At 43.5% G+C, this 26,874-nt stretch overlaps 2 protein-coding genes and 1 non-coding gene across 3 annotated transcripts in view; 1 reads left to right on the forward strand and 2 right to left on the reverse strand.

Annotated features, from left to right (window-relative positions):
* Positions 1-19,423, reverse strand: part of BDP1 (B double prime 1, subunit of RNA polymerase III transcription initiation factor IIIB) — a 76,229-nt gene extending 56,806 nt beyond the window's left edge. The window contains exons 1-10 of the mRNA XM_056112415.1: positions 19,082-19,423; positions 15,186-15,465; positions 14,819-14,928; positions 12,791-12,850; positions 9,796-9,924; positions 7,410-7,543; positions 5,565-5,659; positions 4,303-4,357; positions 2,667-2,810; positions 504-782 (exon numbers count right to left, since the gene is read on the reverse strand). Coding sequence (XP_055968390.1) covers positions 504-782; positions 2,667-2,810; positions 4,303-4,357; positions 5,565-5,659; positions 7,410-7,543; positions 9,796-9,924; positions 12,791-12,850; positions 14,819-14,928; positions 15,186-15,465; positions 19,082-19,296 — 1,501 coding nt within the window. The 5' untranslated portion in view covers positions 19,297-19,423. The remainder of the gene's footprint in view (positions 1-503; positions 783-2,666; positions 2,811-4,302; positions 4,358-5,564; positions 5,660-7,409; positions 7,544-9,795; positions 9,925-12,790; positions 12,851-14,818; positions 14,929-15,185; positions 15,466-19,081) is intronic.
* LOC130021871 (small nucleolar RNA SNORA36 family) lies at positions 15,816-15,949 on the reverse strand. Its single transcript, XR_008792218.1, has one exon. It is a non-coding gene; the product is annotated as a small nucleolar RNA SNORA36 family (small nucleolar RNA).
* Positions 19,424-20,453: 1,030 nt separating the features above from the next.
* On the forward strand, positions 20,454-26,253 carry LOC130021793 (small EDRK-rich factor 1). The gene is made up of 3 exons (XM_056112604.1): positions 20,454-20,594; positions 21,645-21,753; positions 25,976-26,253. Exons 1-3 carry the CDS (start codon positions 20,588-20,590, stop codon positions 26,046-26,048), a joined length of 189 nt encoding a protein of 62 aa, XP_055968579.1. The 5' UTR covers positions 20,454-20,587; the 3' UTR covers positions 26,049-26,253.
* The last annotated feature ends 621 nt before the right edge of the window (positions 26,254-26,874 follow it).

The raw sequence follows: 26,874 nt of genomic DNA on the forward strand, positions 1-26,874 counted from the left end.
TGCTCTTCATATTAAAATGAAAGGGGTTAGGAAGATGGCTCAACACGTTGGAAGACAGAACATGTTTTTCCTATGGGGTCCTCAGACTGAATGGCCAGCACTGCATGTTCCCTCAAGTACAGAGACAGTAGTCCCCAGCACCACCAGGTGTAGCCTCAAGATCAAACATAATAATAACAATCAATTTACGATCAATTTAATATATATGATTTCATTCAATACCATGAACATAAGGCCAACTAATAAATGTCACTCAGGGCTACTTTCAGAAGGCAAGCCTTTGGGTCACTCTCCATTTTACTTATAGCACGTCTTGTCGAGCAACCATGCCATCCTAAAAAGTGGAAGAAACTGGGGCCGGAATGATAGTACAATGGGTAAGGCATTTGCCTTGCATGTGGCTGACCCAGGTTCAATCCCCAGCATCCCATATGGTCGCCCAAGCAATCCTGGGTGTGATCCAGAAAGCAAAAAAAAAAAAACACAACATGGAAGAAACTTACCATTCTGTTTCTCTTCTTCAGATGGCGCTGGCTGAGCAGTGGTATTTTCTGAATGATTTTTGACTGCCTGTTTGCCACTTTCCTCCTGATTCTTCTTTCTCCTTTTGTTTTGATTTAGGTCTGCCTCTGGTGCACCCTGTTCCAAATCCTGCTCCGATGAAGCTGAAGACTGTTCTTCAATTGTCTGAGCATCTTTCTGAAGTCCTTCTGTGTCTGAAACTTTATTGCCCACAGACTCATCAAGATCATCACTGACTCCTTCACTGGTAACTTTCTTCACTAAAAATACAAGAACTGGTTATAAATATGGATAATGACCGACAGAAAAAATCCTAAAAAGTTGGGACGATAAATATTCTAAGAAATCTGTGCAAAAAATGACAAACAGGGGCCAGAGCAATAGTAAAGCAGGGCAGGGTGTTTGCCTTGCACATGACCAACTCAGGTTCAATGCCTCGCATCCTATATTTTTCCTCAAGTACTGTCAAGAGTCAGGAGTAACCCCTGAGCATCACTGGGTATGGTCCAAAAAAAACAACAAGAACAACAACAAAAAAACCTGACAGGGGCTGGAGCAATAGCACAGTGGGTAGGGCGTTTGCCTTACACGCGGCCGACCCAGGTTCAATTCCCAGCATCCCATATGGTCCCCTAAGCACCGCCAGGGGTAATTCCTGAGCGCAGAGCCAGGAGTAACCCCTGTGCATCGCTGGGTGTGACTCAAAAAAAAAAAAATGACAACCCAAAGTGACCAACAGAGAACGATGAAATAAATTATACAGACCAGAGAGATAGTACAGGGAATAAGGTGCTTGCTTTACAGGTGGCTCACCCAAATTCTATCCCCAGCACTACATATAGTATTCCGAGCATCACCAGGAGTGATCCCTAAGCAAAGGTGCAGGAGTAAGGCCCAAGCACTACTGGGTGTGGCACAAAAACACACACACAAATATATGGGGGGGGGGGGGGGGGGGGTAGAAGAGCCAAAACTACCACCCTACCCTTTGTTTAGTCTGGGGCCTCAGGACTTAATCCTAGCTATGCTCGAATTCACTCCTGGCTGAACCTGGGGGACCACAAGCACCAGCACCCTTTCCATTTTTTCACAAGAGTTTTTTTGTCGATGTAAAGTTTTGTAAATGCTTTATAAACATATGTACATCAACCCTCTATCAAATGTGTAGTAATCAAACTGTTTTATACCACTTAGTGGGGTGTCTTTTTATTCTAGTTGTCATTTCTTTTGCAGTAAAAAATGTTTCTTATTTTAATGTACTCCATTTGCTTTTTTGGTTGAATTTGGTTTGGCTGGATTTGTTGTAGCTTGCAGGCAACAGCAGCCAACGATGTAGAGAGGCTAGCCCTGGCCTATGGCAGTACTCCGAGGACCAGATGTGGTGCTGGGAAATTAATATAGGCTGTCTGCATGCAAAGCATGTGCTCTAGCCCATTGAAATACCCTTGTTATCATAGTTTCCGGGTTCTTTTTTTTCCCTTTCAACCACACCCAGCTGTGCTCAGGGATAACTCCTGAGCACCACTAGACATGGCCCAAGAACAAACACCTACCTACCCCCAATGAAAAAAACGCCAAAAAAGTAAATTGCAATGAATAGCTGCAAGACTCAATGTACAATATAGTGAATAAAGTTAATGCAGTATTAATCTGTTAAGAGACTAGAGAGAACTTAATGATTCCAACCACTAATACCATAGGAGGATTATACAGCATGACCAGAAGCTAATGACTCCTACAATGGCAATCCTTGTAGAAATGTGGCTCAGGTGGTAAGGGACCTGCCTGGCACCGACACTGTAGGTCCACCTGTCCCCAAGCACTGCCCCTTGAGGCCCTGAGCATCACCAGTGTGGCCCTCACAATCAAACAACCAAAGAAATGTAAAACAATGATAATAATGTTATAAAATGTATCTAATTAATAAGCTGAACACTATAAATTTCTACAATGTTACACCAAATGTATTTTAATAGGAAAAAAAGTAGCCAAAAAATATAAAAATAAAAAAGAGACCAAGTCCCTTTAGCTGCATGCCCCAAGGTTCTCAATTTCCTGAATTACAGAAGAATGCTCAGAGACTTGAGGGACACAATTAAAGATACTATTAAGCAAAAGAATACCCTTTCTTTTGAAATTGGTACCTTTGACATTTTTCTGTGGTTTAGAAGATTTCTTCTCCTTTAAAGGCTGACTTTTTACAGACTTTTGTTTTCTTTTCTCTTCTTCAGCAAGAACTTTCTGAAGCAAATGAGCAAAAAAATCGAAGTCAAAAGGACGCTTTTCCTCTGTTTAAAGAAAAAGAAAAAGAAACTTCAAATTTTCACTCTTTCAAAACCGAGGGAAACTCAAGTTGTTTTGTAACTATCAAGGCAAATGGGCTGTTTATCAGCAGGAAAATGGACAACCCTATTTACACTAATACAGCCACTCCCCAGACTGTTAGGGAGCAACAAAAAAGAGGAGAAAGGGTGGAAAGAGAGGGAAGAAAGGAAAGGAGGCAGGAAGGAAGGGAAGGGAAAGATAAGTGAAAGGGAAGGGGGAGGGGGAGAAAAAGAAGGAGTTGGAGAAGGGTGGACCAGAATGATAAACAAGTCCTTAAAAGCCTATCTAGCACCAGAAGCCTTTATCAAAACACTTTCACTATCAACTATATACTCTTCAATGTTAACAGCCAAGAGAAAAGTAAATGAATTCTGGTACGGGCCACTAAAAACCCACCCACAGCGTTGTATCACACAGAGCAATCCACGAACAAACAAGAATGATCCACTACAGAAGTCAAATCCTTGCTCAAGCTCTATAGCTAAAAACACAGTGGGGAAAAATCACTGTCACTGTCCTCCCGTTGTTTATCGATCTGCTTGAGCGAGCCCAGTAACATCTCCATTGTGAGACTTGTTGTTACTGTGTTTGGCATATTGAATACGTCACAGGTAGCTTGCCAGGCTTTCGGAGAGGGGCGGAGGAATCTAACCTGTGCCGACTGGGTCGGCCCCGTGCAAGGCAAACGCCCTACCTGCTGTGCTATTGCGCCAGCCCTGGGGAAAAATATTGTTTAAAATATAATGGACACTGGGGGCGGAGAGATAGTTCAGTGGGTAAGGCATGTGGCCTCGCATGTGGCCAACAAGAGTTCAATCCCCAGCACCCCATATGGTCTCCTGAGCACTACCAGGAGTAATTCTGGAGTGCAGAGTCAGGAGTAATCCCTGAGCATTGCTGGGTGTGGCCCAAAAACAAAAAACAAACAAAAAAAAGATACAAATGCAAATGTCACCTTCTCACAAAGAATTTTCCCGACTATAAATTTTTTAAAAAAAACATCTACTCACTCACTTTTCAGGAAAATTACCTGAAATTAGCATGCTATAAAAGGAGGATTCCCACTTGTCCTGAGCATTGCATAGCTATACCCTTAATGCCCAATGGTAGAACAACAACCATATGCAGCAAGTGGTCAGCACTGTTCACTGAACTACCTCACCCTGAAAGGCATTATCTGCATGTATTCTATCTTTCAGAAACAACACCTTAATTAGTTCCCTCAGAATAAAGAACACCTAGAAAAGGCACCATTAGTTCCTCTGTAGCCTCTTATTTATCTATCTGTGATCAATTACCAGCCCTGAACTGTGAGAAAAAAATTTCTACTTTTTCCCTTCCTTTGACAACAGAGGGACAATACAAACAGCAAACACAACAGGATCGAAGACAAAAGACTGGCCGTTGTTTTGGATTGCCAAAACACTGTATCATGAAAGAGATCTGAATACTCACGAAATGCTTTGTCAATCCTCCATCCGTTGGTTTTCTCTTCACGCTTAAATTTATTCTATCAATAAAACAAAACAAAACTGTTGTAATTTTCACACCCAAACCAAGATTACACTTCTTAAGAGCATGAAGGGGGCTGGCAATGGCTCGGGGGCACGAGTGCCTCATCCCTACACTTTCCCAGTGTGCCAAGCACAGGCAGGCGGGCAGCTATGACATGAGCTGCTGCCCAGGTCCTACGCTGCTTTGGGTGAGCACCTTCGTGGGCCCAACTCCAGCAGCGACAATGGGGAAAAGTGAAGATAGAAAAGAAATTAAAAGCTGAAAAACAGGGGCCCAGGTTAAGTGCGGTAACTCTGCACCATCAATACCATAAATTCTAACACAGGTGTAACTATGGTACCTAAACTATAATTAAAAAAAAATTTTTTCCCCAAATAAAAATAGGTGGTCAGGGTTACAGAGGCAGTACAGAGGCTCACGCTTTGCATGTGGCTGACAGCAAATCAAATCCCAGGCACCACAGGGTAGCTCAGCACTGCTGAGGCCCCCAAGCACTGCAAGGGTGGCCAGCTAACCCCCGGCACGTCCTCAGGCCCTCACATATCACTGCCTGCATAGTTGGCCAAGAACAAACAGGAGGGGCCCTCAGGAGTCCTGAGCCATGCTGCAGAAGCCCTAAACTACAAGGGCCTCGCACAGAGGTTCAAATGCCTGCCCGGCATGGCCTGCAGGGCCAAAATTTTCAGGGAGTAACCCCTGAGCATCAAATGTGGCTCAAATGACAAAATTTAATATTTTTGGATTTTTATTTTCTTTTTGGGTCACACCTGGCGATGCACAGGGGTTACTCCTGGCTCTGCACTCAGGAATCACTCCTGGCGGTGCTGGGGGACCATATGGGATGCTGGGAATCGAACCTGGATCGGCCACGTGCAAGGTAAACACCCTATCCATTGTACTATAGCTCTAGCCCCTTACTGACAAAATTTGAAACAAAACAAAAAGTTTGGTGATTTTTGGAGGGAAGGTGCTAGGCCATACTCAGTGATGCTCAGGGGTAGTAGTTCCTGGCTCTGTGCCGAGGAATAGTCCCTGGTGGACCTCAAGGGACCAAATGTGGAGGTGAGAATTTTAACGAGGGTCACAGCTGCTGCAGCCACATATAAAGCAAGAGCTTCACTTCCTATACCACCTCTTCAGCCCCTCCATGAACTTAAGTGAAAATGAACTTAGTATGAGAAAAAAAAATAGGTTTAGTTTACCTTAATTTCTATTCTTGCTCTGTGAGGAAAAAGCTGTCCGATCATAGAAAAGTCAGTTCCTACCATGCTGATGGCTAAAAAGAACATGTCGGTTTCTGTGAAAATAAGAGAATTAGTATAAGTAAAAAATTCAGTATTTCGAAAGAAAAACGTTTAATCAATTAAAGTATATGTTGAGTTAAAAACAAAAGATAGTACTTAACACACATTTTTATTTAAGGCCAATAAATCCTTAATCATAGAATATCTTTTATAGATCTTATAAATATCTGTTAATATCTGTATCATGCACAAATATATGTGTGTGTGTTGTATTTTTAGTGAAGCAAGATGGATTTTACTGAAACTTATTTAGAAAGATGTGAGGGGAGAGAGGTGGAAGTCCATGTTTGAGAGGGAACCCAGGATTCTCCAGAGTAGAAATAGGTCATAAAAGAAGTATCAAGACAAGCAAGATACATGTTCCAGGGAGAACACAGGCTTGAAGAGCAAGGCTGACCAAGTGGTACATAGTTATATTTCTATGCATCGAACAAGAATCTCAAGGATCTATGAACACCATTCAAGTTTGTTTCTGGGGGGGGATATAGGGCGGTGGGGGTGGGCTCACCACCATTGCTTGAGGACTACTCCCAGATCAGTACTCAGGTGGCTCAGGAAACTATGTGGTACCAGTGATTAAACCCAGGGGTCCTGCATACACAGCATTTATACCAACTCTCTGACATATCTCCCAGACCAAAAACTTTATCTATTTTTGTTTGTTTTGTTTTGGGGCCACACCTGGCAATGCTCAGGGCTTACTCCTGGCTCTGTACTCAGGAATTATTCTTAGCAGGCTCAGCAAACCATATGGAGTGCAAGGAATCAAGCCTGGGTAACCCACGTGCAAAGACAAGTGTACTATCTCTCCAACTCCACACTTTATCATTTCTAAAATTAAAAAGTATTAAGGATGACTCAAAGGACTAGAACACAGGCATTGCATACTGAAGACCTGAGTTCAATCCCTGGCACCCAATGGTCCCTGGGCATCATAGGGGTGGCCCATGTCCACCTCCAGGCTAGAGTAGAACATTAATGGGTCAATTAACTGGATCTTCAAGCCCCAAGTGCCAAGTAGAGTATCACCAGGAAGGTTCAGGGAAAAAAAAGTAATAAGCAACACTGTGTTTGTAAGTACTATACATGTATTATATAACAGTATAGTTTTATCTACAGAAATATTGCTATATAATTCTAATGTACAACCATTTTTTTTGTTTTGTTTTGGGGTCATTTCTGGTGACGATCAGGGGTTTTATTCCTGGCTCTTCACTCAGAGAGAATCATATAGAAAGCTGGGATTGAACCTGGGTTGGCCACTTGCAAGGCAAGCACCCTACCCACTGAACTATCTCCCCAGTCCCAAAATTAGAACATTATTATGAGCAACAGAAATACTACTTTTTCATGAAAATGGAATTTACTATACAAGAATTAATAAAGAAGAAAACTGTAATCAAAATGATGAGAATGAGGGCAGTAGGCAGCTCAAAGGACCAGGGGACCACATTTTGTAAGTGGAAGACAGAGGATTGATTCCCAATCAACATGGTCTCCCCACTACTTACAGGAGCAGCCCAATCAAACCAACAAAATGCCCAGAATGTTCACCCCTAAGATTTCTAAACCAAAATTAGATAATTACGTGGTCAGAGGCAAAATGGACATACATGCCCGCAAAATTAGAGACAAAACAATATTCAAGTTTGCATTTTACTTAAGAGAATTAATGTAATTCAAGGTAGATTAAAAATACTTCACTTCAAATAACCTACAGAATTTAAAATAAAAATCTGTTACCTTTATTTGACCACGGTTTGGAATAATAGTTTTTCCTAAAGCTGGAATACGTAGTTGTAGAGCCACGCTCAAATATGGGGTCATTTTCTTCAACAACACAGGGCCCTTTTGTCCTTAACACTTCTACAGTTAAACTGAAAGAAAAACGTTAAGTACATCCATAAAAAAATAAAAGGAAACAGGTAATAAATGATATCTGAACAGTTACATTTTGTAACTCATCAAGATAGTCATATAAGAACTGTAATAAATATTTGACATATGCATGTTTTCTAAGAATCTGCTAATTTTCACTTAAATTGTGACAATTAGAAAAATCCTAATTATGGAATAGAAATAAAAAATAGAAACAGAAAAATTTCAACTTATTTTCAAGATATAAACAGCTATGTGAAATTTGTAAAATATCTTTGGGTCACCTAAAAATATTTGACTTCTGCCTGCCTCCTATATTCAATAATCACTGTCCTACATCCAATTTCCGAGGCGCCGTTGAGAAATAAGTATTTTATGCTTTATATTCCTACACACAAAGCATTAAAATAAGCTTTTAACTATTTAATGACTATAAAACCAACATCACAAACTAGAGGAGACACATACAAACACCATTTTAATGAAATGATTACTAGTTTATTATTTCCAAAAATTTCACCTGAAGGGATAAGAATGTGGCTCAATGGTAAGGACTTGCATTCATGTGGCCCTAGGTTCAATACCAGACACAAGTAAAATAAATAAATAAAAGAATAAAAGGGCCGGAACAATAGAACAGTGGACAGTGCTTGCCTTGCAAACATAAGTCCACGTTTGATCTCCCCGGTATCCCAGATGGTTTCCCAAGCACAGCCAGGTGTAATTCCTGAGTTCAAGAAAGGAGTAAGCCCTGAGTATCGCCAGGTGTCCCACAAGAAAAAAAGAAAAAAGAAAAAGAAAAGAAATACACTTGGAGAAAACAACTGAATTTCATAAATTTGCACTACACTGCACTGTACTGCACTGTCCTCTTGTTGTTCATCAATTTGCTTGAGTGGGCCCAGTAACGTCTCCATTGTGAGACTTGTTGTTCCTGTGTTTGGTAAATCAAATATGTCACGGGGAGCTTGCCAGGCTTTGACGTGTGTTTGAGATACTCGCAGTAGCTAGCCAGGCTCTCCTATAGGAGCGGAGGAATCGAACCCGGGTCAGCTGGGTCAGCCGCGTGCAAGGCAAACGCCCTACCCGCTGCAACTTCAATAACTTATAAATTATTGGGTTTTTTTTTTTGGTTTGATTTGGTTGCCACACCTGGTTATGCTCAAGACTTACTCCTGTGGTACTCAGGGAACCTTCTTCAGTGCAGGGGATACTATCTGGGTCAGCCACATGTGAAGCAAGTATCTTACCCTCTCTACTATCTCTCTGGCCCAAACTAAGAAACTAAGCAGAAAGTATAATTAAATTTTTCCATAACAAAAAAAATAAATACAAGTTAAACCTATATTTCATTGTATTTTTGTTATCACCACACACTAGAATATATTATTAGTTAATAACATAAAAACTTGGACCAGGGAGACATCAAAGGGCTTGAGCAAAGACCCAAAGTTTGATACCTGGTACCACATGGTGCCCAGTGCACTGCTGGGAGTCACCCCCAAGCAATCAGTTGGGGGCAGCCCCCAAACACAGCACAGCAAAGTGTGACCAAAAGCAAAAAGAAATTATATAAAAAAAATACATAAAACTTGAATACTGACTTCTCCGGAGGGCAATATGTGATCATTTCAATGACTCAGCCTAATGTCCAGTTAAACAATGATGCTAATGGACAAGACATTTGCTGCAGTACCATCTTCTCAAACAAAACAGAGCAATGCAAAAACTAAAATAATCTAATACCGCCTTTCTATTTAACGATGTCCATTAGGTAAGTATAACCATCAGAGTCTAAATGAAGGGTAGAGATTTACAGCAGGTAAAGCACTTGCACCCAACTGACCTGAATTCAATCCCCAAGATTGCATATGGTCCCCAGAGCCCCACTGGAAGAGATCCCTGAGCACAGGGTAAGGAGTAAGCCTAGAGCACAGCCGGGTGTGGTCCAAAAACCAAAACCAAAAACAAATAAAAGAACAGACTCTAATTAACAGTGACAGATAAACTCAATCTCTTTAGATGAGGCACACCTGTTTTCATGAAGCCACACTTCGATTTTTTTTTTCTTTTTTGGGACACATCCAGCAATGCTCAACGGTTACTCCTGGCTCTGCTCTCAGGAATCACACCTGGCAGTGCTCAGGGAACTATATGAGATGCGAGGGAACAAATCTGGGTCAGCCACATGCAAGGCAAACGCCCTACCCGCTGTGCTATTGCTCCAGCCCCTCTTTAATTTTTCATTTACCTTTCTTCATCCAAAATAATAGAACCATCTTCTGCCACCTTCACTCGAGGAACAAGCAATGGCCCATCATCTGCCTCTTCTTCTATGTCTTCATTATCTTCAGTATCAGGAGGATTCTTATTTTCTTGCCTGCCAATTGCAAAGATAAATTAATTCCTAAGGATAGATAGGGAGTATTCCTGAATATAGAGAATTCCGAAAATAAATTACAACAAGATTATCCTTCTAGCTATTTCCAATTTTCCCTATAACTTAAAAAACACGTGCTGTTAAGTACATAAGCACAAGGTTGTAAGGTTTTCTTACACTTTACCTAACAGCATTCAACAAGAAATCCTTACTATTTCTGAAATTAAAGAAATAGTATACTCTTCTTTTCTATTGAAATCAAGTATTAGACTAAAATATCTAGATATTATAAAAAAACTACAAAATTCATTCTTACAGTTACTTAGCTTTCCAATCTTGTTATTAATTCAATTTTGTTATTAACCCATTGAGGTTAGTATTTCCACGCCCATTTGAGGCTCAGAGAAAAGAACCTGCTTTAGATTACACAACCAGCGGGGTAAAGCAAGAAGTCAAATATCTCTCAACTGACTAAATCCCCTGTGCTGGGTCGGGAGGATGACACAAAGGCCTGGCATGATGCTGTGCCTGTGGGAGCCCCAAGCACCGGGTGTAACCCAAGTACCCCTGGGATGCAACCCCTAAGCTCTGAACCAGGAGAGCACCTCACCACACTCAGGTTTGGGTGAAAATCTACAAGTAAATGAATTCCACTTGGCTATGTTTCCTTAAAGTTTTACTAACCCAAACACAACCTAAAAGTCTGTAACATATGACTTATTCCAGAACTTTTAGTTTGGAATAAACTGAAGCAATGTGGATTTTCTTAAGACAATATTCCAAGACTCAACCAGTACTAGACAGAAGCAGTATAAAAATATTTGGAATTACAGATACCAAATTCGTCTTGGTGGCTTTCTCCAGGGAGTTATACAGAGAAGCCTTTACTTTAAACTCTACTATGTCAGAAAACTTAGAAGTGAATATTATATGATAACAACATTAAATTCTTAGAGTTGAGAACATAGATATTTTTTAGAAAACACTTCTCTGTATTTAAATTTTTTACCAATCGGGGCCATAAGGTATTTCAAATGGTTGGAGCACATATTTTCCACTTGGGAGGTCCATGCTCAATCCTTAATACCAACAGACTCCCTAAGAACTTCCAGTTATAACCCCAGCCCTCCTCCCCCTTCAACCACTGAGCCGAGAAAAACCCCAAGCACCAAAACAGAACAAATGATCTTAGATAATATTCAATAATTGCTGGGTATAGCTAAAAAAAACAAACAAAAATAATAAAAATATTTTACCAACTGAGAAAAAAATCTAATTATACTTATAAAAAATTAAAATGTGGAGGGGCTGGAGAGATAGCACAGCAGGTAGGGCATTTGCCTTGCACGCGGCCGACCCGGGTTCGATTCCCAGCATCCCATATGGTCCCCTGAGCACTGCCAGGGGTAGTTCCTGAGTGCAGAGCAAGGAGTAACCCCTGTGCATCACCAGGTGCTACCCAAAAAGCAAAAACAAAAACAAAAAAAAAAAAAATTAAATGTGGAGTCTAAGTAATCATTACTTAATAACCCTTGAAGTAACAACCAGAATCCCATTGTTGCAGCTAATTTTCCAAAATATTCCCACCCATCCCTGAGTCTTGAACTATAAGGCTACAGTAACTTCCCATGTGACCTCTCCAAGACATTTCTAAGATATAAGCTAACTTAATATGGAAGACAATTTGTAACAAAAAATAGTGTCTCTGGTGGCAACAAAACTGTATCTGTTGCGGGATAGAGTATATAAAATGCATGCTAGCCTATACTGACATCAACTAAGATGCCAATGATGATATATTAAAAATTGGAAACTGGGGGGGCTGGAGCAATAGCACAACGGGTAGGGCGTTTGCCTTGCATGCAGCCGATCTAGGTTCGATTCCCAGCATCCCATATGGTCCCCTGAGCACCGCCAGGAGTAACTCCTGAGTACAGAGCCAGGAGTAACCCCTGTGCATTGCCGGGTGCGACCCAAAAAGCAAAAAATAAATAAATAAAAAATAAAAATTGGAAACAGGGGCCAGAGTGATTGTACAGCAAGCAGGGCGTTTGCCTTGCACGCAGCCGATCCGGGTTTGATTTTCAGCATTCCTCGAGCACTGCCAGGAGTAATTCCTGAGTGTAAAGCCAGGAGTAACCCCTGTGCATTGCCAGGTGTGACCCAAAAAGCCAAAAAATAAATAAAAATTGGAAACATCTGTTGATGTTTGAAAGGTTCTAGGTGGTGGGAGTGGCAGCACAGGGAATTAAGGTGCTCGCCTTATATTGGGCAACCCTGGTTCACTCCCCCATTCTCCATAAGGTCCCCCAAGCATTACCAGAAGTGACACCTGGGCAGAGCGAGGAATAACCCCTGAGCTTCACTAACTGTAACCCAAAAGCTCAAATGTATATTTAAAAAAAAAAAAAAGAACTCAAAGACTTTTCTGAGGGGTCCAAGTTAAAATACAGAAGGCAGAACGTGTTTGCCTTGCATATAGCCAAAAACCAGGTTCTATCCCAGTGCCCCAAAGGGCCTCCCAAACCCACCAAGAGAGGAAGGGGGGAGGGAGGGAGGGAGATAGGACAGAAGGAGGGAGGAAGGGAGGGAGTAAGAGAGGGAAAGAGGGAGGAAAGAGGTCCAGAATAGAGTCAGTGGTAGAATGTCTGCCTTATAAACATGTGGCTGGGAGGCTGAACAGCGCAGCTAAGTGTGCGATCTCCAACACACTGCCACCAAATGCACGCGACCACCACAGCCACAATGCAGGCCCTGTCATGGCAACAATACAGGCATGGCAAGGCAAAGGAGACTTTATTTATTCATTTATTTTTATGTACCCGTAGCAGAGTATATTCAGAAAAGAATAATATGAGAAACTCACTCTTTGCTCTGGACTGTTGTCAAGGATTTTTCCGTTCTCTTTTCTTGCTCCAGTGAAGAACTATTAAACACAAACAACAGCACACGTTTTAATAACTAATTTACATCTTTTCAACTCTATTCATACTCAAGAAGAAAATTGCTGTTTTTCTTCTTGGTGATACAGATCTACAGACCATACCACTCTGGTCCAGCAATCAATTTTTCTGTCAAGAACTGTATCACTGGGGCTGGAGTGATAGCACGGCGGGTAGGGCATTTGCCTTGCACGCGGCCGACCTGGGTTCGATCCCGGGCATCCCATATGGTCCCCCAAGCACCGTCAGGAGTAATTCCTGAATGCAGAGCCAGGAGTGACCCCTGAGCATTGCTGGGTGTGACCCAAAAAGGCAAAAATAAATAAACTTATATATATATATATAAAAAAAGAACTATATCACTGGGCTGGAGAGAGAGAATACAGAGGGTATGGGAAATTGCCTGGCACTCAACTAACCAGGTTCAATCCCCAGCACCACATATGGTTTCCTGAGCCCTGTCAGGAGATCCCAAAGTGCAGAGGCAGGAATAAGTCCTAAGCACTGCCAGCGGTGGCTCCCAAAACAAAAACAAAACTTACATAATCAAGAGATGACAGAGATAGCTCAAAGGACTGCAGTGCATGCTTTGCACATGGGAGTCCTAGATTTAATCCAAAGCACCGAATGGTGTCCCGGCAACTTTCAGAAGCAACTTCCAACTGGATGCAGGGGCTAACAGTACCAGGGGTTGTACCAAAACTCCCCCCCAAAAAGGATCCTCAGGTACAATGAACTTGGTAAGCGCTAAGTAGAGAACACTCTTATCATCTAATTCCTCAATAAAAAGGGCTCCCAGGACTCAGGCAAGAAGTAACAAGGAGACTGTCTCCAACTCCTACAAGTCAAACAACTCACAAGCCAGGAGCTGGATGAGCTGAAAACATGCAAGAGTCCTGAGTACAATCTCTGACATTCTGTGGTCTTCCAAGTCCTGCTGGGAATCATCAAGCCCAGACACAGAGGACTAATTACTGTCAAACACACACACAAAAAAAGGAGAACTAAGTCTTAGGGCTGACCCTTCCTTCAAAGAGACCAATGCATTCTGGGGCCTGAAAAAACTACACTCACAACGTAAGACGGTTTACTGAAAACTCTGGGCCTCCCAGGCTACCTTTGATGAAAACTTTCTTCATAAAACCTTTACTGATCAATTTACCACTGTATTTAACTAGGAGGTAGAAACAAACATTGTATCACCTCTTCAGGCAATATTAGAATATACAAAAATCGGAATTGGAATCTTGATTACAAAACAGTTATTTAGTTGGCTTGGCTTATCCTAGTAATATGAAAAAAGAAAACCTTTCTGTTTTTAATACTGGCCACCCTAGAGATGCACAAAGGTCTCCCAAGGCCACACCCCATGAAACTTGGACAGCCAAGCCAGGCTGAAGACCAGACCCCGGGAGTCACATAAGGCAGGCAAGTGCTCTGCCACTTGAGTCATTCCCCGCAGCCCCCGGGCCCCTCAAAACTCGTGTTCAGTATCAGAGGCAAACCACATAACTTATCCTCCCAAGAAAGCAGTTACTTGAAATACCACTGATTTCGCTATAAAATTCCATTTAAGTGCTGGGTAGATAGCTCAAAGGGTTACAACACACACCTGATCCATGGCACTGCATGGCCCCAAAGCACTGAGATGAAAGTAGACCCAAGCACTGCCAGGTGTGGCCCCCAAAACTGTAAGGATATCTAAAAGGAAATCATCACACAATGCTGTAAATTTTGCCACAGTTTTTTGGATAATAATAGCCTATACCAGAATAGTGATGCATCAGGGAGGAAGAAGTAACTCAACAGTGGACCTACATGCCTTGATTGTGTCAGATTCCAGGTTCAATACCCAACACCACAAAAAAATTTAAATGGTATTTTTTTATTTTAATAAAAGTATATAAATCACTATGTATGTAAAGAAACTAAAACAAATAAAATTTACTTACGTCATTGGATTGTTATCTGGCAGATAATATATGAAGTCTCTCATGGTCATTTTTGAACGATCTGGAGGCCTCTGACTTTCATTTGTGGCATACTTGTTTTTCCACTGTTTCTAGAAACACAAGCGCACAATAAAAATGTAGGTAAACAAAGTAAATAAAAATTAATATCATGAAAAAATAGCTTATTAAGTCCATAGTTTCTCTTATTCTGCTTACAAAAAGGGATATTCTATGAACATGGAAAATGTTATTTGGTTTAATTCCTCTACCAAAATATTACAGATGCTCACTTTTCCTCTGATGTCTTACCCATATGAAAATAGAAATAGAGCACCTAAGAGTAAAAATTCTGACTTTTCTTACTTACCTTCTCCTTTCTCAGTTCTTCTTTTAACATTTCTCTCAGTTTCCGGGCTTTATATATCCGATATCTATCTGAGCATGGCTGTTTCTCTGCTGTTGGAACAGGGCTTGGTGTAGGAACTTCTGAGTTAACTGCAGACAAGGGCTCAGGTTCTGAAGGAACACTGACATTAGGCTTAACCACACTAGAAGTACTTGATATTCGCTTTCTTCTCTGTGAAACAATAGAGGAAGATTTACTGGATTCTTCAACAACATCATTCTCACCATCGGTCTTTTCATCACTGTTGAAATTGGAAGAGAAAAATGGCACCTTTATGGATCTACCTTTAAATATTCTAGTTTTAAAAACTATGGCAAAAATCTGAAAATCTCCATATTTTTAAAAATCACTGTATACTAATTGTGGGAAAGGTTGAAATTTTGTTCAACAAATTTTTTTAAGCATATAAATCATTATGAAGATTGCAACATTTCTTAAACTTCCAAGTCCCTAAAAAGCACATTAAGTTTTAAGTTTTATATTTATGCTGTCTCTAAAACAGAGCACCTATACTAGAACAGTTAACTACTATATAACAGAGAATTCTTTAGTGGTTTTGTGTGTGTGTGTGTGTGTGTGTGTGTGTGTGTGTGTTGTAGGCCGGGAGAGAAATGAATAGAGAAATACCTTCTACCCAATCATCTCCCCCAGCCCGTGTCTTACTGTCCCAAAGTTTAATTACCAGCACAGGGAAGCAGCCCTGAACTAGGCTCAACACTTTGGTTAAGAATTTTTAAAATTCAGTTTATTGCTCATATCGATATCTTCCTAGACTAGATTAAATTACTGACTTTTTTTTATTGAATCATCATGACTTAGAGTTATAAAGTTACTCACTATCAACGAACCATGGGATGAGTTCAAGAGGAACAATATAAGAATCACTGGAGTTCCTGAAGAACAGGAAGTCAAATGTGAAGAAACATTACCTAAGAAGTTCCCAGAGTTGACGATTACAGGCACAGAATCCAAGAGATCCAAAGGACCCCAGTGAAAAGAGACCCATAAGGAAAACTCCAAAACACGCTATACTCAGAAAAATTAAATGTAGAGATAAAAACAGAATACTAAATGCAGTAAGATCAAAAAAGGAACTTATGTACAAAGGAAAGCCCATTAGATGTACAGCAGATCTTATATCAAATGAGACACTTCCAACCACAAGAATATGGAAGGATATAGTACAAAAACTCAATGAATTGAATACCTAACCAAAAATATTCTACCCAGATAGATTATCGTTCAGATTTAAGGCACTATATAGATCTTCTCACAGGCAACAGTTTAGGAAAGTTCAAGCCTTGAAACCAGTTTTGCAAGAAACCTTAAAAGCTCCCTTAAAGGACAGGAAAAACTTCCTATCATGTAGCACTGAGTATTGTACTCACAGATGGGGCAATTGGTTGTCCTCTAGTAGATTAAGAAAGGTTAAGAACAAATAGCAATTCATTACAAATTGACTTTTATAGATTTATTTTCAGACAATTCTATTTGCCATTCCTTTAAGTTTTATTGGACCAAGCGATATGAAATAAATTTGGTATATGCCTGTCACGGGGAAAGGCAGGGTGTGGGAGGGATATTGGAGGAGGGAAGGGGACGGTGGTGGTAGGGCTGGTGTTGAAATGCTGTATGCCTGAAACAACTTCATTATGAACAACTTTGTAAATCACAGTGTCTCAATAAACATTACTGAAAAAAAAACTAATTAAAAAAAACCCTAAACTTTACAAAAAAGTCTTCAATTTAAAATCTCACTTGAGTTGGGCTGATGGTTCAGTGGGCTGGAGCACATGCTGGCCATGCAGAATGCCAGCCACCGCCTGGTACATAAGCACCACAGCCAGGAGTGGGCCCCAGCAAATCAGGTGTGGCCAAAAAAAATTATTCAATTTAAGAAACCCTTATCTCAGCCCTTATTGTCATGTGGCACACACATCATTTACATGTAATACAATTATGTTAAATGCATAAGGACAGGAAAAAAATTCTTTTTTTTTCTTTTTGGGGTCACATTCTGCGATGCTTAGGGGTTACCCTAGGCTCTGTTTCAGGAATTACTCCTGGCAGTGCTTGGAGGACCATATGGGGTGCCAGATATCGAACCCACATGAGCTGTGTTCAATACAAACAACCTACCCGCTGTACTATCATTCCGGCCCCCAAAATAAATTCTTATATAAAGTAAAAACTTTTATAGCTAGAACCAAGCACCTAGCTCAGTGGGAGCACACTTGCCTTGCTTGTGTGAAGAGGGTTCAATCCCCGCACCTCAAAAGAAAAAGAAAATTCCACTGTCAAGGACCACCAAAAAAAAAAAAGTGTGGTTAAAAGAAAAAATAGGGGTTAAAGAGATGGCACAGTGGGGAGGTACTTGCCTCACATATGACTGCTGACCTGAGTTCCATCCCCAGCACCCCATAAGGTCCCCCAAAACATAGCCAGGAGTTATTCTTGAGATCAGCGCCAGAAGTAAGCCCTGAGCACAACTGGGTACAGCCAAAAAATTTTTAAAAAGTATGCCCGGTTAGATCCCCAGCATCCCATAAGGTCTCCCCAGCATCACCTGAGTGCAGAGCCAGAAGTAACCACTGAGTACTGCAAGGGTATGGACCAAAAACAAGGCAAAAATAAAATAAAATGACTTAGCAACTAGCTGAAATGTCACAAGATTTCATATCTACTAGCTAAAGATTACAGCTGTGATTTTAAGACTACAGACTGAGTAATTTATTTAAATTATCCAGCGTCACCGATCTTGTGATACTGTAGCCATTTAACAGTGAGAACTATTTGTATTCTCCACCTGAGGAGAAATTTTGAAACAAACTTATATAAGAAACTTGGAAAAACTAAGCATCAAAATAACTTCTGCCAAGCACCAGATCTCCTCATGTCAACAAGCCAACCTGAAAGGAATTCCCAGAATACAGTCTCATCTCGCTGTCATTTGACAGGCATGGTTTTTATTGGTTTCCTCGCATACGCAGTACGGACACAGAGGCATAAACAGTCCAACATGCCTCGTCTTTAATCACTGGACTCCACCACCTTTGTCTGTTTTGGTTTTCTGTTTTATTGCTCCGGCCCCATCCCATTGATTCGAAACGAGAAATTTGTTCTAGGCAGCTATCCTGCTGAGCCCTGCGCCAGCCAGACTCTCTGGGCTAGCTCTAATCTCCACGACACCTCTCCCAAGCCGGGAATAGAACCATGCCCATTTTACAGGTGGGTCAACTCTACTTGGGCCAAGCCTACTAAGTTGTCAAATCCAGAAGAGGAATCCCGATTCCAAAACTGTGGTCCGTGACACGTGCTTCTTCCGCTCAGAAAGCTTGGTCACCGTCATTAAAGGGGCACGCTCCCAAACCAAAGCCAGGGGCCAGACCGCCGTCCCCCTCCCCGGCGACCCACATCCGCAGAACCAAAGGCCACATTCGTTTTTGAGAAAAGGGGGGGGGGGGGGGGAAAGAGAGGGAGAGAGAGAGAGAGGCTTTGAAAACGGTTTAAACGATTTACCCCGGCTACGCACAGCTCAAGATTGGAGACTGGGTAGTCTTTTTTTCTCCAACGAACACACCCTGCGGGGGTATCCTTCCAAGAGTCTTAAGCCCGGATTCCTCCCTTCACCTCCCCCCCCCCGCCCCCACGCCGAGGATCTGCAGTCCCCGACCAAATCCCCGCTGGCCGCATGGGGACGTGATGATGGTCCAAGGGGCCAACTGCACTTCGGCGGGGCTTTCAGGAACCCTCAACTGAAGGCGCGGGAGCAAACAGCGGCGTCCTCGCCGGGTTAAGCAGCGGCTCAAGCCGGCGAGCTGCCGGGGCCGCTCCCCTCCACAGCCGCGCACACTCACCCGCTCCTGGGAGCCTTCTCCGGGGGCTCCGCTCCCCCGAAATCGGCCGGCGCCTCCTCCGCGGGCTCGGCGGGCCGCGGGGCAGCAGCGGGCGCGGCGGGCTCCGGGGGCCGAGCTGCGTCGGGTCCACGCTGCGGGGCGGCGGCGCCCGAGCCTCTAGCGCCCACACTAGGCCTGACATTCGGCTTCACGCTCAGGCGCGCCCGGCGGAACATGGCGGAGCCAGGGGGCCCGGGGAGGCGGCCCTGCCGCCGCGCTCAGCCCCGAGCCCCGCCGCTGCCCGAGAGAGGCTTTCGGAACCAAGCCCGCCCCCACGAAGCCCCGCACCCGCCCGGCCGGCAGCTACCGCAGTTTCGCGCCCCCACCGCCTCCTCCTTTCTCCCGCCACCGCCTCTTCTTCATGACCCTGCTTCACCGAGAGCCAAGTCTCCCTGCACCTTGTCCCCCCGCCCTTCCACGGCGCCGGGGCCGGCGCGTCATCAGGGAGCGCCGCGGGCTGACGTCAGAGGCGCGGCGACCGGAGCCATGGTAACTGTCAAACTACGGAACGAGGCGCGCTCCGGTCGCGGGAGCTCGCTCGACCCAGGAACCCGCGGCCCGCTCTTCTTCAGCCTCTAGGTTTACGGGAACTGTTCTTCCGTTTTCCTTCTTTCTCTTATCTGATCGCTCTTCGATTGTTTGTAAAGGGGTCTGTAGAGCATTAGCAGGGCTTGGAATTTTAACTTGTGTGGCTAGAGTCATAGTACAGCGGGAAATGCGCTCGCCTTGTAAGCGGCTAAGCCGGGTTCCATCCTTGACATCCCATAAGGTCCCCGAACCCCGCCAGGAGTGACCCCTGAACGCAGAGCCAGGAGTAAATCCTGAGCACCGCCGGGTGTGGCAAAACTCAAAACAAAAGTCCGTAGAAATTTTAAGTTGTGGAGATAGATTTAAAACTCGGGTGAAGAAACTGCACGTGATTTCTTGCTAGAGAGAGAATGGGGTCCCTGGGAGACATATTGTACGGAGATCGTCTACCTATAGCCTGGCCCGAGCTTTTAATGAGCCCGTCTCAGCTGTTCAGCAGCGATAGGGGCTCTACAGAACAGCAGGCAGGACGCTTGCCTTGAACGCGACCGACTAAGGTTCGATTCCCCCGCACCACACTGGTCCCCCGAGCCCCTCCAGGAACGGTCCCTGAGCGCCGGGCCGGGAGTAAGCCCTAGGCACCGCCTCGCGTAGCGCCAAAACCAAACAGACTTCAGACCCTCGCGAGGTGAAAGGGGGCCTGCGGTGCACCCACCCGCCCGGAGCCGCGGCCCCGCCCGGCCCGCCGCGCACGCGCAGTCACCCCGGCGGCGGTTGTCAGGGCTCAGTGGGCGGGGCAGCCGCGCCGCCGAGGCTCTGCGGGGTGGAGGGCCTCGCTCCGGCTCAGCCTTGCGCACTAACCGGTGGGCACCGCGCAGGGCTTGCACCGGAGCCTTTCTTTTCCAAGGCGCGCTCTCCGGACCCCGGCGGCTGACCAGCATGGCCCGTGAGTACGCGGGTGGATGAGGGGGGTGCCCGCGGGGAGCCAGGGATCCGCCGGTGAATGCCTTTAAAGCGAGCGGGCCCGGACCCCGGCTTCATTCAGGAGAGACGATGATCGGCCCCAGTCGGGTCAGGGCCAGCCGGGTGTCTGCCCCTCGGGTAGGAGTTTAGCCCTTAGAGAGCTGCTGCCCTGGAGGTGAGATTTGTGGCGTGGGGAGCCTGATCTTCAGGTGACTTCTGCGGGTACCTAAAGTCCTAAGGCCTGATGGGGACCGGACAGCTGAGTCTCCTCCCTGCTTCTTTTGTTTGCCCTCATGGATCGTGTTTTACAAGCATCTCTCCTTGGGGTTGTGATAGTCCAACTTGTGTGAGGTGGGAGCTCTGGGACTCTTTTTTCCCCTCTTCAAAAAGTAGTACTTGAATTTGAAATAATGACACAAAAGACGATTGGAATGTCAGTTTTGAAGATGGGGTCTATGCTAGTGAGAGCGTGCAGCCCATTGATGGTCCCTGGGGACTGCCAGGAGTAATTCCTGAGTGCTAAGCCAGGAGTAAGGCCTAAGCTGCCCAGGTGTGACTCCCCCAAAAAAATGCATGGGAGTATGTATATAGATGTATATATATGTGTGTGTGTAGATGTATATATATAGTGAGCACTTTGTTTGGTATAATGATACTCTTTAAGAGCTTAAGTGCTTGTCTTCTAAGCTTCTTCCTTGTCAGATCAGGAAAGATGCTTAAGAGACCTTGTTAGATCCCCAGTCTATACTCTGCTGGTGTGTCTATAAAAAAGCAAACGTATTTCAAGGGGCTGGAGAGATAGTAAAATGGGTAAACTGGCTTGCCTTGCATGCACCCAGCCCAAGTTTGATTCCCATATCCCATATGGTCCCCTGAGCCCACCAGGAGTAATTGTTCAGTGCACAGCAAGGAGTATCGCTGGGTCAGTGTCACTGACCCAAAAACCAAAAGAAAAAAATGGATTTCAGTAAGAACTTTATATTGTAATTATTGACTTTGGAGATGGAAAAGGCGTCACTGTTTCTTTTCTGAGGTGGAAATCAACGAGAACTTGCTCGCCAGAAAAATATGAAGAAATCCCAGGAAATTAGTAAGGGGAAAAGAAAAGAGGATAGTTTGACTGCCTCCCAACGAAAGCAGAGGTGAGTGACATTAAGGGAATTCTCAGCTCATAGGTTTCATTTTAGAGAATGAAACCATTTTTTGAAATCCATGGTAGACTTGTGCTATCTTGCAGAAATTTGTTGTGTGTCGAGTATAAAAAAACTACAGGGACTAGTCATTATTCCAACCCACTAATGAAATGTTTAAAGCTCTCAGGCTATCTTTTGTTGTGTGGGGAATCTCATACAACTTCACCAAACTATAAGGACTTTTTTTAGCAAAGTAAAAGAACATCTTCCACATGCAAGACCCAGTTAGATGATAGGGTTGCAACATGTTCAAAGTGAACAGTTTACCCAAGATAATCTGGATTACAGAGGACTCAATTATATGGGCTGGAAATGGCCTTGTGTGCATGCCTAGCATGCGGATCCCTAAATTTGATCCCTGGGGCTGGAGCAATAGCACAGCGAGTAGAGCGTTTGCCTTGCACACGGCAGACCCAGGTTCAATTCCCAGTATCCCATATGGCCCCTGAGCACCACCAGGGGTAATTCCTGAGTGCAGAGCCAGGAGTAACCCCTGTGCATTGCCAGGTGTGACCCAAAAAAATTTGATCCCTGCCATCACAAACTCCCTGAGCACTGCTAGCTGCGGACCTGGTGTCTCCAACACTGATGCTCCCTAGAAGCAGCATGTCACCAGGTGAAGCACTGAACCATCTGACCTACACAGCCAGGCCAAGTTTCACCAGGAGTGGCTCCCAAATCCCCTGAGCACAACTTGGGAGACATCCACCCTTCTCCCAGAAAGGCTCAATTATAGTGAGATCTGTTCTGAAAGAGACAAAAAGTATATTTGGTGGGGTAGAGGGTTCCCAAGCTGAATTGACATTTTAAGATCTTTTGGTTGGAGAAATTAGATGCTCCAACCAATACAGCGATATATGACTCTATTTGACAATATAAAACTGCCACAGAAATACTTAGCTTAAGTTTAAATTTGCATTCATGTGGAGCCTGAGTGATAATTCAGCAGGTGGGGTGCTTGTCTTGCATGTGAATGACCCAGATTCAATCCAGAATGTCTTATATGGTCCCCTGAGCACTGACAGGAATTTTTGGGTACAGAGCCAAGAGTTACTCCTGAGCATTGCCATGGTCCCAAAACAAATCACTATAACTATTGCCCCGTTGTTCATCAATTTGCTCGAGCGGGCACCAGTAACATCTCCATTCATCCCTGTCACGTGCTAGTATAGTCCAATGGCCAGAACCACCAGGGAAAACTTGCCATCAGCATAACCCTGTGTCCTACACCCAAGCCCAATTTAATTGAATCAAGAATGGGAATTATGAGGTACTACAGATATATATTATCATATCTAAGATAATCTGACTTTAAAAAATCTCCCCAGATAATTCGACGTGTAGCTGACTTGGGTTAGAAATCAGAAACCAGGGCTGGAGTGATAGCACAGCGGGTAGGGCATTTGTCTTGCATGCAGCCAACCCGGGTTTAACCCAGCATCCCATGTGGTCCCCAGAACACCGCAAGGAGTAATTCCTGAGTGCATGAGCCAGCAGTAACCCCTGTGAATCACCAGTTGTGACCCAAAAAGCAAAAAAAAAAAAAAAAAAAAAAAAAGCGGAAACCACATATGGTCTTCCCAAGCACAGCCAGGAGTAATTTCTGAGTGCAGTGCCAAGTGTAACCCCTGAGTATTGCCAGTGTGACCCAAAAACAAAGAGAAAAAAATCATTTTGTCACATGTGTGGGACAACAGTAGAGCACATGCTTGTGAAGTCCTGGGCTTGATCCACAGCATCGCAAAATAGTAACAGCAAAGCACTGCCCTCCCGTTGTTCATCAATTTGCTCGAGCGGGCCCAGTAACGTCTCCATTGTGAGACTTCTTGTTACTGTGTTTGGCATATTGAATACTCTCGGTAGCTTGCCAGGCTCTCCAAGAGGGGCGGAGGAATCGACCCGGCTCAGCCAGGCTGGCTGCGCGCAAGGCAAATGCCCTACCGCTGTGCTATCACTCCAGCCCTTATCACAAAAAGTATCATAGAAAGAAGATGTGAGCAATACAGGCTTAAACCTCAGCAAACAATGATACTTTTAACACTAATGCTTTGCTGATATGTGTGGAACTGAACAGCAAAGCATTAGTATTAAAAGTATCGTTTGCTGAGGTTTAAGCCTGTATTGCTCATATCTTCTTTCTATGATACTTTTTGTGATAAGTTTTAGCAAGGCTTTAGCTCAGCAGTAGAGTGCCCTTGCTTTGCTTGTGTGAGGGCCTGGGTTTCATCCCCAGCACCACAATAAAAAACTAAAAAGATACTGATAGGTTCCAGGAAGACAGTATAGCAGTAGGGCACTTGCCTTATACACAGCCGACCCAGGTTTGTTCCCTGGCTTCACACATGGTCACAGTGATCCTGAGCACACAGTCAGAGTATTCCCTGAGCATGGCCCCAACCCAAAATAAATAAATGAAATAAAAGTGATAAGAGCCAGAGACAAGTATGCCTTAACAGGGGTTGAGACATTTCTTTTGCATGCAGCTGACCTGGGGTTCATCCCTGACATAGCCAGGAGCAAACCAGGAACACAGAGCTGAAAAAAATCTACATCCAATTAAATGTCACACTGATATCACAATAAAGATTAAGAAAAAAACCATAACTCTTTATAAAAGTGTTTAATTAGATACCTAATGCTTAGGTTTTCTTTTTCGTATTTGTTGTTTTGGGGTCACACCCAGCGGTGCTCAGATCTCACTCCTGGCTCTGCACTAGATCAACCCTGGCAGTGCTAGGGGCACCACATGGAATACAGGGATCAAACCCAGCTTGAGCACATGAAAGGCAAGTGTCCTTCCTGCTGTATTATCACTTCAGACCCCAATAATAAAAGGTTTCTAAAGGTGCAGCAATGTCCCAGTTTGATCCCCAATACCACATGGTCCCCGGAGCAGTGAGCCAGAAATAGCACTAGGACACCAAGTGTGGCCCCCAAACAAAAATTAATTCAAGTCAGCTTGCGTAATGAATTCCTAGTTCTTAGGGTGAAAAGAGCCACAAATAGAAAAAGTTTAAGTCACTCTCGACTAATGCAACGTTTCCAACCATCTTGTGATTGTAGTCCCTTCTAACCCTGTTTCCTTTCCGTTTCTTTTCCTTTCTCCCCTCTGCCCATCCTACTAGTTAGCCCTCTACTCTCATATTGTAGATCCTCATTTTTGCAATATTTTTGACTTCTTTTGGTTTTTACTCAGGGCTTATTCCTGGCTCTGTGCTCAAGGATCATTCCTGGCAGGACTTGGGGAACACGGTGGGGTGCCATGGACCAAACTTGGGTTGATGGTATGCAAGACAAACACTCTACTGTCTGTACTATAACGTTGGCCCATGTTTTGCAACTGTGATGGGGACAGGGAAGGGGGTTGTTGGGCTATACTTATGTTCAGGGGTTGCTTCTAGCTCTGCACTCAGGAATCACCCCTGGTGGTGCTTGGGGGACCAGATAGGATGACAGGGATGCATCTTGGATTGGCCACATGCAAGACAAGCACCTTACCCACTGTACATTCTCTCCAGCCCAATTTTTGCAATTTTTTTTATAAGTAGTCCCTATGGAGTATCGTTGGAGAGGGGGAGTTCACATGGGGAATGGGACAAATGACTTCCAGTTGAGTAACATTGGTTTAATATTTTCTCTCCAGTGAATTCCAGTAAAAGGTATTGTATTATTTCCAATGCACAGCAAAGCCTGGCAAGCTACCCATGGCGTATTCGATATGCCAAAAACAGTAACAATAACTCATTTCCCTGACCCTGAAAGAGCCCCCAATATGCCATTGGGCTACACTAGCATGCTACAGGGACAAATGGAGTCATTACTGGCACCCACTCGAGCAAATCGATGATCAACAGGATGACAAGTGATGAGTGAAAAGATTATTTCTAATGCATAGAATCAGATACTGAGGCTCCAAACTTAAGTAACTTTATTACGGTCACACAGCAAGCAAAGCCTATTTCAAACAGAGAACTAAAAAGCACTGTTCTTTTTCCATTATCTCATTTTCTTTGTAGCTGTCTTGTTTTTCCTTTGCAGGAATGTGCTATGTCATGAAGACAGAGCTACTCCTTAATTTATATGTAATATTAATTCTGTATAATATAGAGAACAAGTGAGAACATAAAATCAGTTTTTCTATAACAACTTACAAACTTCACCTTTATTATAGGGACTCTGAGATCATGCAACAAAAGCAGAAGGCAGCTAATGAGAAGAAGTCCATGCAGACAAGAGAAAAATGATGGTTGGCTACTTGGAAAACTGGTGCTACTGTCAGCAAGGTGGACACTAAACTCTATGATCAAGATTTGGTAGAGTGAACAGTCATAACATATGCTGTAACATATCATTTCAAAACTCTATAAACTTTTCAACTTAACCTTGGGCCTGACTTAGTGTGTTCCAGAACCATCTTCAAAGAATAAAACACATATTATGCATGCAAAATATTGGTGAATACTATTTTTTATCAGTAGTGAATATTTTCAGAGAAGTAATGTGGGTAGCTAACCTTTTATATAAACTTGGAATTTTTTTTTTTTTTTTGGATTTTGGGCCAGTCTCAGGGGTTATTCCTGGCTCTGCACTCATACTCCTAGTGTGCTCAGGGGACCTCTTCTGGATGCCGAGATCAAACCAGAGTCAGCTGCATGCAAGGGAAGCACCCTACTCACTGTACCATCTCTCCAGCCCTAAACTTAGAATCTTTGTCATGAATTTTAAGTAGATCTTTAAAATCCACTCTATTGCATAACCAAATTTAAAATCTAATTTAAAATTGTTATCAAATTATTGGCTTTAAGATTTAGTACAAGCCACCTGGAATTGCAACTAAAGAACATAAAATGAAGTCTCAGTTCTTTTATAGCTTTTTTAAAACATGAATTAAGGGGCCAGAGTAGATAGTACAATGGATAGGGCATTTGCCTTGAACTCAGAAGACCAAGGCTGGATCCCCAGCATCCCACATGGTCCCCCAAAGGACAACCAAGAGTTAATTCCCTGAATGCAGAGCCAGGAGTAACCCCTGAGCATTGCTGGGAGTAGCCCAAAAACAAATACAACCCC

This window comes from Sorex fumeus, unplaced genomic scaffold (genome assembly GCF_029834395.1).
Source record: "Sorex fumeus unplaced genomic scaffold, SorFum_2.1 ptg000018l, whole genome shotgun sequence".
NCBI classification, from domain to species: Eukaryota; Metazoa; Chordata; class Mammalia; order Eulipotyphla; family Soricidae; genus Sorex; species Sorex fumeus.

Excerpts from the sequence above, each read along its gene's own strand:
- LOC130021793 (XM_056112604.1), top strand. Across the intron at positions 21,754-25,975 it reads GCCTCCCAACGAAAGCAGAG|GGACTCTGAGATCATGCAAC; the intron begins GTGAGTGACATT and ends CCTTTATTATAG.